Raw genomic sequence first — 13,416 nt, 5'->3', positions numbered from 1 at the left:
AAGAATATCCATCGTTTTGATGATATTCCCAAAATTAATGAAATGCGAGATATTTAACCTAACACAAATTTCTTAGAGACTTTATCATTGATAAAGTAACTCTAAATCGATATGAGTTAATGAAATGGTCTTAGTCATTATAAATGATGCATTTGTTGTATCATATATTTGTTAAATTTATGAATTCTGGGATTGATAAAATTAAGTGAAATTTTCAGTCAGAATTAATACTGACTCAATTAGATTGAATTTTAAAATATCAAACATTTGTGTCATGAAAGATGATTGTGAATATAGTGAACTTTCAATTTTGTGTCTTATGTAAAATATTTTAAATTTTAATGCATGATTGTGACAATTGATATGTATTTGATTGCAATGATTGAGTTGTGTCTGATATATTTCTCTGTGATCTAGTTAACCATAACATCCTAAGATATGATCACTGATTTGAATGAGAATGATACTGAATAGGGATAATTCCAACATGTGACATTTAAAATGCATAATATCCTAGATAAGCAAAAAGCTTTGGAGGTCATCGATCAGGTTAAAATAGAGTCACGACTGACTAAAGTATGGAAACCCAAATGGTGTCTTACACAAATGTGATGTGAACGCATATCACGTATGTAAAAAGAAAGACTCATTTTGTGTGATATCTTGATATGTTTTATAAATAACGCTCTGGTATACGAGTACCAATAATGCTAAACTTTATATGCCAAAAGAATGGTTTTGATGAAAAGTTTGGAAGAATTATAATCCCCAAATAAAGGTAGTTGATTGTTAAATTTGATTAAATATCAAATATAATAATGGAACAGAAGTCAGCTAGGCATAACTTGACAAATAAATAGTAGGTTCATTTAATGAAGTGATTTCTTCCCAAAAGTGGGAGCTAGGGTTGGACTCAAGCCGAGCTAGCTCGAGCTTGAGCTTGGCTAGGCTCGGTTTGATCGAGCTAGAGCCGAGTTAGAACTGACTCGGTAGATTTTTTTTAAAAATTTTTTATACAAAACGATATCGTTTTGATCCATATATATTAAAAACGATGTCATTTTGATATGAAAAATGAGCCGAGCTGAGCCAAAAATGAGTCAAACTCGAGCCGAGCCAAGTTGAGCTCGAGTCTAGCTCGAGCCGAACTCGAGCCACTCATAAATAAATCGAGCCGAGCCCGAGCTGGCTACGAGCCTAGATCAGCTCGGCTCGAATCCAACCCTAGTGGTAGCGTATGAAGGTGCATATGACCCATAATAAAGAAATGACTTTTGTTAATTGTTCTTACCATATAAAATAGAGGACAAATGCCTTTAAGGCAGCTGAACTTAGTATTCATGCATATGTTGTAAAGTCAAGTTTCAAAAATGAGTGGTTTAAGTCCAAATACGAGAAGAAGATCATATAATGCTCAAGAACAAGAATAAGGAATTGAAACGGGAGAATGGAAACAGTACTAGAAGAAGAAACAAAAATAAGATGAATAGCTACAATAGAAGCAACAAGAACTATATCACGTGTGAATAAACAGAGCTAAAAATGATAGTTTTGTTATACATAAAGTGATAAAACTTTATTTTCTAATACTATGATATTAACTGAATATTATCTTACGTGGATTATAGATTGAGAAGCCATTGGCCAAGTAACTTATAATAGAAGATTTTTAGTAGATTTTAGTCAAATTCCAAAGAAGGTGAATTGGATATATGCAGACAACAATACAAGGGTTATAGTAAAAAGAATGGACACGAGTAAATGATTTTTATGAGGTAGTCGAATCTTATATGTACATGAAATCTAATATACTCCAAATATTCGAAGAATCTTAGTCAAAGTACTTGTTCTTATTAAATTATAATATAATTTGAATTTCTTTAGTTGTCTTATTAAACTATTATAGAATTGACTTCTATAGATTTGGTTTATTGGTTGAATGGTTGTGTGGTATTTGTCACCTTACATTCTAATAATGTTAAGTTTTTTATTATTTGCTTCTCCTATATGCATGGATATGAATACATATATATAACATGCTAGTTAGAGTACATTGGCCAAGATGGATTGAATAAACTGACCTATGAAAGTTTATTAGGAACTTTCACATGAACAAAATTGCCCACATGTGACCATTGCCTAGCTAGAAAAACATCTAGAAAACTATTCGACAAAACTACGAAAGCTTGACTTCCTTTGCAATTTATATACTTAGGTATATGTTTTCCTATAGATGTAAAGCTTGATAAGGTATCTCATATTTCATTACTTGTGTTGATGACAATACTCAAGTCGATCTTATCTACTTTTATATCAAAATGAACAAGTACAATTACAAATGCAATTATCTTCCTTTTTTTTTTTTACTTCCTGAACTTGATAGTACAAAACTAAGTATTGGAACGAGACTCTTGTAATTCTGTCTCGTATGTCCAGATTTGTGACATCCACTACAAATAAGTTATTCAACAATCTTTCTTTGTGAAGAACGTTTGTATTTATTTGTTGGATGTCCCATGCAATAACAATAGACAAAAGGTGGATAGATAACAGTTGCATTCTCTAAATGGATCCAATTTGATTGATGGCCTCCATGTAGTCTATACCATAAAATGTGGTACTGTAGTATGGATGCACCCATTAAACGCAGGTGGTCAGCTTTATATATCTGGCAATGATGTAGTATGCATGCAAGAAATCTATGATAGTTGAAATTTTCTACATGTATATGTCCACTCCATAAGGTCTACTAGAGTATCATATTGGCCACTACCAAAGCCTGGTATCATTCAGATATAATAAGATGCACCTCTAAGTTTGAAGATTTTCACATACGTCTTGTAATCTTTTCGCTTGCCTAAGGTGTTACCGGGTTGGTGCAAGCATCTACAAATCATATAAATACAAACAAATATGGTGAGTAATTAAGTATAAGTTTACATATACACATTTATAACATGTTATAATATTTAATATGTATTTACTTGCATGATTTCTTCTTTCATAAAACCATTGTTGTAATATACCTCTAATGAACTTGATAAGCATAGTAATAGATAAACCTCAAACATGTCTGACAAGTGCATTAAATGACTTTAGCGATATTGGTAGTCATTATATTGTACTTATTCCCTAGGAAATATGCCATTGCTTACCAATCGAAGCCTACCTCACACAGGTATGTTGCTGCATATAGTGCATACGAGACAATGACTTTATTATCTCTCAAAATTTATACTCTATGTATGCCTTAGCTACATTCCAATACATCCATATGACTTTTGCATTCTTCTTGTACTTAGATTGCATGTTATAATAGAGGTGATGACAACAACAACCATGATGCACACCAGGGAATACTTCAGCCACTGTAGAAAATATATTGACATGTTGATATGAAATCATGGATAAATAAGGTACCTCACTAAAACAATCCTTCAACTTTGTTAAAAACCAACATCATGTGTCATGGTCTTCCCTATGACTGATGCCAAAAACTAATTGGTATATTTGATTATTATCATCCAATGCAACCGCGATAAATAATTGACTCAGATATCTACCCTTTAAGAAGGTAGCGTCAATACAAATAATTGATCGAATATATTGTTGGAATGAACGGATACTACAACCTAATGCATGTAAAAGTATTTAAATCATTCTTGCTCATCTGTTAGTGTATGTGTCACAGTTCCCAGATTATAATGTACTAAATTGTAGCAATACTCTGGCAGTAATATAAGTAACTCTTCTAGTGTGCCCATCAATAATTAAAGTGCCCAATTTCTTGCTCATCATGCTTGTGCATATGATATATCAATGTTATATCGGTCGACGATGTTCGCCTTGATCTCCTTTGGTCTATAAATACGATCAACTAATATAAATTTGATCATCAAAATTTGACCTAAAGCTTGGGCCTCCGGTACCTATGATGAGGTAATATTTGATCACTAGAACATGTGTGTTGGCTATCCATACAATATAGTTCAAAAAATTGTCACTTTTTCCCACCCTAATTACCCATGTACGCCACTTACATTCCTCATTAAGATATTTAACCACCCATCTGAGTGTGTCTAACTTGTGCACTCTAAACCGATATCTCTTCTCAAGAGCATTTCGACTTAACGCATCAATGACATATTTTTTACTTGAAAATAATGTATCAATTTTTGGAGAATCACTATCTCTTTACACTTCTGGGCTTTTGGATAGAGATGACTGGTCAGGAAAATGTGGTAACTAATGAAATGTATCAATATGAACATTCCCACCATCAGGATTTGTTTACATAAAATTACTTATACCTCCAATATCTTTATTAACATGTGTCTTCTCTTCGACCTTCGATTCCTCGATGGGAATATCATTGCATAACCTTCCCATCAAATTCAATCTAATTTGGAAATTTTTTTTCGTTGCCATGAATAAATTCTTCCACACTATACAATACATCAACATCAATATCATTTAAGTATATAAAGTCTTCCTCAGAAAATTCTTGTTTCAGATTGATCCTAATATACTGAATCCCTCCTAAACAATCTCTTAATCTTTTGGATAACTACTCGACTCACCATCTTATAAACCCTTATTTGCTTGTTGACCCTCATAACTATCATTATTAACTATAGATGTTACAAAAACTACAACATATTTTTTAAAGAGGTTAGACAAACCAATAAGAACCTCAACATCTTCATAATTCGAAATTTCAACAGGGATGTCATCATCAAGATGCATTGGTTTCATGTTTATCTGAATGTTAAATATCCTTCAATATATGTTACACTTGTCACTTACCATTTGGATTAATCTCTCAAATATCTTGTCCTATGAAATTTTAATCAATTTCTTGTTACCTTTAACATATTTTATTACATTGTCACACCTTTCTATCAATTTTCCTCCATATCTAATTGAAACATATTCAATCATTTAGATTAATCCTATAATAAAATATATAATCAACATAAATAATATGATCGAAAATACCTATTCCATAATTCGATTTCATACTATTTTATTATTAAGTTTGAATTTCATGATTTTATTTCTATTGCACAATTTACCTATTCCATAATTCGATTACTTATTATGACTATTAATATACTTTGATTAATGTGATACTAATTTATGAAAATATCACTTTATCTCAATATTGTAATATATCATTTTACCCACAAATATTATCTAATCTAATCTTCTAACACCATTTATTATAAAATATTATTTTACCTCATACTATTATAATAATTACAAAATACCCCTATAATTTTTATTAATTTACTTTTTATCCACAACTCTAATTTATTATATAAAACACTTCATATAATTGCATTATTAATAAAATAATAACGATTGAAGTTATAGTAGGTATAAATACCTCGATATCACGAACTTTTTTCTTTTCGCTCGAAATCTCGATCACGAACATTTTTTCTCTCTTCAAAAATCTCTCTTAGATAATGAGTAAAATTGTATATGTTAAAGATAAAAGAAGAGATATGACTTATAGAGAAATAAAATAATGGTAGTTTTTGTATTTTTTGAGGTATTTTTGTTTAAATCATTTAAAATATAGATATTTTGTTTAAACCCCAAAATTATGAGTAAATTTGTTTATTACACTTAAGAAAAGGGAAATTTAATTAATTTCCCTAAATATAGAATAAAGGAAGGATAGTTTTAGTTTTTTTTAAAGATATTTAGAATATTTTTGTTTAAATCCTTTAAAGTATGAGTATTTTCCTTTAAACCCCAAAATTAGGGATAAATTTTTTATTACCCTTAAAAAAAGGATAATTTAATTAATTTCCCTTTTTATCAACAATGTACTAATTTTCATAAAAAAAATAAAAGTATTCATCAACAAAATTCAACAAACCCATTCCCGAAATGAAAAAACAAAAAAAAAAAAAAATTAACATTTTAACAAATACAAAAAAAATCCTAAAATAAAAACAATAAGCACTATCATACTAACATTTACAACCATTTTTATCAAAAAAAAAATCTTTGACAAGATTTTAGTAAGAAATTCTCTACCTTTGAACAAGTTTTAAGCTTGCTAATGGGTCAATTTTAATCAAAATCTTTTTTATATATTGGGACAAAGTTGCCAAACTCTTTGTAATGATTATAAAGGTTTCACAAAAAAAAAAAAAAAACTATATGAAGGCAAATTTTTAATACAAAATGAGTATATAGAAGATATATTATAATATTATTAAATAATTTTAAATTAAGTATACGATAACATTTAATTATATAATAATATATAATTTATATATTCAATTATATACTTAATAATATAAATAAATAATATTACTCTAACAAAAAAAATATAAAACTATTTTAATTGACTACCCTTAGTTTATACCGACAAATAAAAAATATAAAAAAAGAAATGTAAATATTGCTAATTATTTATGTAAAATTAATATCTATCACTACCAGCTTACTCACCTTGATATAAACCGTTGAATAAAAAATATCAAAATGATGTAATATTGCCAATCACTCACTCATGTTTCCATAACATAAACAAATAAATCTGCACAAAATTTGACAGATGGAGTTAAACAGACACAGTCAGCGTATCCGCTTTCTCCCTAAACCAACAAAACGAGTTTCTATCTTATTAAATTCCCAAATTACCCTTCATTTCCCTGAATCCAATTCATCCTAATAATGACCATTTTGGTAATCACAACAAACCATACAATGCCCGCCTTTTTCTATTCTTACATCAGGAGAAACCGAATTGATTCAATTTCGTTAGATTAGTTATGGACCGGACAACCATGTGAAAGTACCGAAATACCCAGAATGTTTCGTTGCGCAGATTTTGGAAACAAATAGGGAGATAAATTTGTATTTTGTCGTTGGAAACAAAGAACACGGTTAAGGAGAAAGAAGAAGAAATTTTTTATTTTATTTTTATTTATCTTTTATCAATCTTCTTCTTCTTCTTCTTCTTCTTCCTTTTCTGTTTCTGTTTCCTGGATAATTTTATTGTTGGAAATTTGCATTTTGTTGTTCAAAACAAACAAAACGCCAAATACATTTCCATTGTGTTCTCTTTTCAAAATTTTTTAAAGAAGAGAAACAAAAATGGGAACCTTCACGAGCTTTAGAAAAGCCTACGGAGCTCTCAAGGACTCCACAATGGTTGGCTTGGCTAAAGTCAACAGCGAATATAAGGTAAATAACATTTTCTGTTTCTGTTTTCATTTGTATTTTTTGTTTTCATAATTATTTTGTTTTGTTTTTAGGATTTGGATATTGCGATTGTGAAGGCTACAAATCACGTTGAATGTCCGCCTAAAGAACGCCATGTTCGAAGTAAGTAAATTTATTTGATTTATTTTTAATTTTGTTTGATTGATAGGATGGATTTCATTGTTCGATTTTTTTTTTTCTTGGATAGAAATATTTTCGGCAACATCAGTTATTCGTCCGAGGGCTGACGTGGCATACTGCATACACGCACTTGCGAAGAGATTGTCGAAGACCCGGAATTGGATTGTAATGTCATTCATATTTTCTGGTTTCAATTTCAATGTCATAAATCTTGTTTTTATAGAAAAAGTATTGATTTTGTTATTTTTCATCATTTTAATTGGTAATTAGGGCTACTTGAATATAATGAAGGTGTAAGTAATACTGATTTTGAGGCTACTCGATTGTTCGCAATGAATATTTAGTGATGGGACTGCGCTGATTTTTTTTTTTTTTTTTTTTGTAGTGGAAGTAAAGTGTGATGAATTTGCTTACCCTTGTGGATTCTTATAGGTTGCCATAAAGACATTGATAGTGATTCATAGGACATTAAGAGAGGGTGATCCTACCTTCAGAGAGGAGCTTTTGAACTATTCACGCAGAGGACACATTCTTCAAATATCCAATTTTAAAGATGATTCAAGCCTTCATGGTATATTAGCTTCTACTAGTTCTGTATAATTGGAACATGTGGATTACACTTATAATTTTGAATATGGTAACATTTTCTTCATAGATTGGTACTTCTATGTGCAGCCTGGGATTGCTCTGCATGGGTTCGGACATATGCAATGTTTCTAGAGGAGCGGCTTGAGTGTTTTAGGATCTTGAAATATGATATTGAGTCAGAGCGGTTGATAAAATCATCTCCCACAGCATCCAAGGTTTACATTATTTGGAGTTATATTATGAGAGTTAATTCAGGTTTTGTCATGAAAGATAAAACACAATTCTTATCCCTTAATGGTAACAGGCACACAGTCGAACACGACTTTTGAATTGTGATGAATTGTTAGAGCAGCTGCCTGCACTGCAGCAGCTTCTTTACCGCCTTATTGGTTGTCAGGTAGTAATTAATACAACATAGAATTTTTTCAGTTGTTTAAATGCTGAAACTTTTATAATTTTGGACTGTCTTACATGTTTTTGTCACTTGATTAGTGAAGTTTTCTTTTTATGAGTAGAGGCATATTAATTTACATTAATTTTGCAGCCAGAAGGGACAGCCTTCCACAATTATCTCATTCAGTATGCCTTGGCCTTGGTAAGCATATCTAAATTTATACTATTGCTTTCTGCATATTCTTCTGTTCTAGGCATTAGCATTTCTATGACAAAGTGAGCAATTTTGTTTTGTTTTGTTTTGTATGCTTGAGAAATTTAATAAGGAAATCTAGATACTAAATTAAGAGATGAAATTGTGGTTCTAGTGCTGAATTTTAGAACTTTTCTAATTGAAATACATAATAGTTGCTGTTTCTGTGACTCTTGGTAAATGAAAGGGAAAAGCATAATACTTCTTTTAAATGATACAGGAAATTTTCAATTCATTCTTTCTACAAAAAGAGAAAAAATATTTATAGTTGTCCTTTACGTTCTAAGAACCAGAAGATTTAAATATTATTGTTTAAGATGCATAGACCATAAAGGGTAATTTGTTATCATTACCCTGATGTCCCATGGAAGTTATTTATGTTTTGATGTACCACAAGTGCAATTTTCTTTAATAATTTTGGAAGGTTAAAATTCATGCAATTTTGCCCAACCCCAGAGATAGTTTTTATTCCTTTTTTTTTATTTTGCTTAGAAGTAATAATATACTTGCAATAGCTTGAACATACATTACATCCATCTATGTCCTGAACTGTTCTCTTCTTTATTTTTAATTTATTTTAAAAAATTCTCAATTTTGTAGTTATTGCTTATGTAAAAGAATTCAGAATATACATGTTAAAAGGCATAACATACAAGTATGTTTATTTCATCATGTATGATTGCTAATTATTTTTGGTTAATATTTTTGTTTTTGCAATTCGCTGTGTAATTAAAAATCTTTTGAATGGCATTTTATATTGCTTGTTTGTTACTGTTTTGACTTCCGACATTTCTTCTCATTTAGGTGTTGAAGGAGAGCTTTAAAATATATTGTGCCATCAATGATGGAATCATCAATCTTGTTGACATGGTGAGATTTACTTCAGCATTTGATTTCCTTTTGGACTGGATCACTTGTATAACAAAATTTTGCTTTTCTTTTTTTTTGTTTTGTTTTTGTTTTCAAGTTATTGTTAAAAGTCTGTACCTATCTGCAGTTTTTTGATATGTCAAGACATGATGCAGTTAAAGCTCTTGATATTTACAGAAGAGCTGGCCATCAGGTTTTCTGTTATGCTTTCTTTGGAAACTAGGATGATCTTGTTCTTTATATATATTATTTTTCAGCTTAATCTTTCTGTTTTAAGAATTACTTGGGTTACTCAGGCTGAAAGTCTTGCTGACTTCTATGACTACTGCAAAGGTTTGGAACTTGCCAGGAACTTTCAGTTTCCAACATTGAGACAGGTTACTCTTTGACTTTGAATTGAAGTAATTTAGTCAATGCCATTTATATGAGTGTTACAAATTTTTTTTTTTTTTAAATAAGCAGCCACCTCCATCGTTTCTTTCAACAATGGAAGAATACATTAGAGAAGCACCTCCGGCAGGTTCTGTTCAGAAGAGACTGGTGAGACTGATTCACAATAATTATAAGTTTATTTTTTTCCCTTTTCTCCTTACTTTCAAAGCAAGCTGTGTTTTTGTGTGTGTGTGTTTGTCCTCCTTGTTACTTCTATTTTCTATAGCAATCCCAACCATAAATCCCAACTTCTCTGGTATGGCAATATGAAGCCTCCTAGTAGTTTAATACCTTTGCTATATTTATTTTGTGATGTCTAATGATATTAGCTGTGATGGATTCATTTGTAAAGTTTAAACTTCAAGTGGCTCGCAAATGTTCTAACAGACTGCATTTTTCTGCAGCATGTATAAGCCTGAAAACAAAAATCACCTTAGTCAATTTCTCCACTCTTGGGACAAGGGAATGTAATATTACATCTCCGAAATCTTTATAACTAGTATAACATGCCATATCTGCATTCATCACGTGAAAGTCTAATGTAATTCTTTATATTATTTTACTTCCTATATTGAAAGCCAACTATATTGCCGAGCAAGATCCACACTGATAATTCCTGCAATATAAACATTTTACAGGTTGCTTATATACTTTAGTAGTGTTAATGTATTGTTCTAAACCAACAATGCTTCTTGTTGTTTTAGTTTTTGTGTGCCTAGTAGCATTTGTAAGACATACATAATTTAAATTGGTCTCTCTAGTATATCATCATCTTGTCCATTAATAATGATTTCACGTCCTTTTTTTTTTTTTTGGGTATTTGGCTGTGGCAACAATTGAAGTTTTTCTTGCAAACCCTTTTGGGAATAAACTTTGGAAAGACAAAGTAGTAATTTCTGTTGTCACTTTATTTATGTCAAAATCATATTTTATATATATATAATGTTATATCAAGGATGCTTCTCATATAACTTTCATCGCTAAGATGTGAGAGGGTTTGGTTTCTGTTTCATGATATTGATGAATTCTTGTGGTGGATTCCATTGTCGGAAAACAAATTTTATTGTATCATGTAAAATTATATATTAACCAGTTGCAATTTGCCTGTATTTTGTGGTTATCTATAGTCATGGCACAAGGTGAAGCCTCATTCTCTTGACTTGTCCAAAATTAAATTGAATTGACCTTCTAAAATGTAGGTGTGTTGGCATTCTCTGTCTTTCGGTGGTAATGAATATGTTATTCTAACAGGAATCTCATGAGTTGGAACAAATACCTCAGCCAGTTGAAGAACCCGAAGAAGTTGAAAAGGAAGAGGAAGAAGCAATAATTGAGGAGGAACCCCCTGTAGAAACAGAGGAAGAACCTCAGCCTTCTAAGGAGGAGGTGGTAGAAGAAGCTGCTCCACTGATAACAATGGAAGACACCACAGATCTTCTGGTAAGTTGTCATATATGCTATGCTTGTTTTAATTTTTTTTCTACCATTTGCATCACAATTATATTGTTCCTAAACAATTTTGTATAGGGTTTGAGGGAAATTAATCCAAAGGCTGCAGAGCTAGAGGAAAGTAACGCATTAGCTCTTGCAATAGTTCCTGGTAAGTCTGTTGGTGTTAGTTAAACCAATAAGAAAAAAAATTTCATGCGTTCTGGCTGACAGTTTTTTGAAAGTTCATGTTGGAAAAATGATACATCAATGGACTGTGAGATCTTATTACTGTGCATTTTTTATGGGATGGTTATAATTTTAATTTTTTTTTCAGATTGCTAGTAGGAAATAATATGACGTAAGTTGCAGTAATTTTGGGAAAAAAAAATTGTTTCTTTTCTACTGCTTGGCACCCTATTCATGGTTTAATCATTGAATTACTATCTTTTATTATTAATTTATTATTGTAATATTGCCAGCCAACTCTTGAATATTCTTGATTATATGATTCTTTTGCAAAATTTTGTAGACAAGGATTCGCAATCTTCAAATCGTGGTTTGAATGAAATTTCTGGTGCTGGGTGGGAGCTAGCTCTTGTTACCACACCAAGCAACTACTCCAGCCAAATGATGGATACAAAATTGGTTAGTTTTATGACTATTCTAAGCTTTTTACAGGATTGATTAGAAAGTTTGTTTGACATAAATCCTGTAGTGAGATCAACTTATGCTTTTTAATTCGTTAAATTTACTTGATTAGGTATTCTATTCAGCTTGGAATATTTCTTAGTTGATTATATTTTTTCGTTCATATTCTCTCATATAAGATTCTATGATCATGTTGATAATGTAACCTTGTTCTGGAAACTTGGGAATAGATTGCTATATGAATGAGTTTCGTCAGAAGTTTTGCATTCAGGTGACAGTTGTAATATGGTTCCTTCTAATGGTCAGCACTGGTGTTTTGGTCAGGCTGGTGGATTTGACATGCTATTGCTTGATAGCTTGTACGAAGATGATAATGCAAGGAGACAAATACAACTGCAAAATGCCGGGTATGGATATGGAGGGTTGGCAGCAGTACAAAATCCATTTGAGCAACAACAGCAACAACAACAACAACAAAAAAATGACCCATTCATAGGGTCTAACAGCATAGCACCCCCGCCGAATGTGCAGATGGCTCTAATGCAGCAGCTGCAACAACAACAGATGCTTCAGCAAAATCAACAACTGTCGATGATGTTACCATATCAACAGCTGACTCAGTTTCCGCAACAACAAACGCCCCAGACATGTCATGGCAATCCATTTGAAGATTCATTTGGCATGCACCCGAATAATTCAACACCACAACAGGGTAACCATATGTTACTTTAGGTGGTTTCTAATTTCAGTATATTCTTTAATTCTTTCAAGTAGGAGAGTCATTTTCTTTGTTTGTTTGTTTAAGTTTAACAAACCTATTCTTTGCTCGTCTAGAAGTCATTAAATATATTTTCTGTTCATTGGGAAGTATTGATCATCCATCTATATCATATTTTTATCATGTATGAAAATCAACTTTGATAATCTTTTTAAAAAAAAAAAACTATAAATAAAAATATTAAATAAGGGTAAATTATACTTTTTCGAATAAACTTGATCCTCAATGTAAAGGTAATTTACCCTTTTTCTCTATCATTTTATATTTAATATTTTTATCATGTTTAACTGTACATATTAAATATGTTAAACATATTTGATATGTATACAATTCGCTGTCATTTTGTATTTACTAATACAATTTCAAAATAGATAAAAAAAAGGTGGAAGCATAATATAGTAAGAGGTAATATATTCAAAGAGAATAACTAAGCCCGCGATGAAACTCAAAAATTTCTCTTTCTCTCTCTATGTATATGTATAAAGCAGCACGGCATAAAAAATGTTTCAAAAACAAATTGTTACTAATTTGAATTTGATTTTAATTTTTTTTAATAAGTGAATATTATATAATATAATAATATTATTTATTCAAAAAATATCTATCTATAAGTAAAACATAATTACAAACGGGTTTAGATTTAAATGTTAGATTA

At 30.7% G+C, this 13,416-nt stretch overlaps 1 protein-coding gene across 1 annotated transcript; it reads left to right on the top strand.

Annotated features, from left to right (window-relative positions):
• The first annotated feature begins 6,975 nt into the window (after window positions 1-6,975).
• On the top strand, window positions 6,976-12,843 carry LOC123200317 (putative clathrin assembly protein At5g57200). Its single transcript, XM_044615464.1, has 15 exons — window positions 6,976-7,209; window positions 7,281-7,350; window positions 7,436-7,533; window positions 7,801-7,939; window positions 8,044-8,171; window positions 8,261-8,353; window positions 8,501-8,551; window positions 9,407-9,472; window positions 9,600-9,665; window positions 9,769-9,849; window positions 9,935-10,012; window positions 11,156-11,344; window positions 11,432-11,504; window positions 11,865-11,980; window positions 12,308-12,843. The coding sequence occupies exons 1-15, from the start codon at window positions 7,120-7,122 to the stop codon at window positions 12,713-12,715; spliced, it is 1,746 nt and encodes a 581-aa protein (XP_044471399.1). The 5' UTR covers window positions 6,976-7,119; the 3' UTR covers window positions 12,716-12,843.
• Window positions 12,844-13,416: the final 573 nt, after the last annotated feature.

The sequence above is a fragment of the Mangifera indica genome, chromosome 17, assembly GCF_011075055.1.
Source record: "Mangifera indica cultivar Alphonso chromosome 17, CATAS_Mindica_2.1, whole genome shotgun sequence".
Classification (NCBI taxonomy): domain Eukaryota; kingdom Viridiplantae; phylum Streptophyta; class Magnoliopsida; order Sapindales; family Anacardiaceae; genus Mangifera; species Mangifera indica.
The sequence above is the reverse complement of the archived record's forward strand: the minus strand, read 5'-3'. Positions and strand labels throughout refer to the sequence as shown.

Coding starts and splice junctions, on each gene's coding strand:
- LOC123200317 (XM_044615464.1), top strand. CDS start 7,120: ATGGGAACCTTCACGAGCTTTAGAAAAGCCTACGGAGCTCTCAAGGAC. Junction 7,210..7,280: donor AAGTCAACAGCGAATATAAG/GTAAATAACATT, acceptor TTTTGTTTTTAG/GATTTGGATATTGCGATTGT. Junction 10,013..11,155: donor GTTCTGTTCAGAAGAGACTG/GTGAGACTGATT, acceptor TTATTCTAACAG/GAATCTCATGAGTTGGAACA.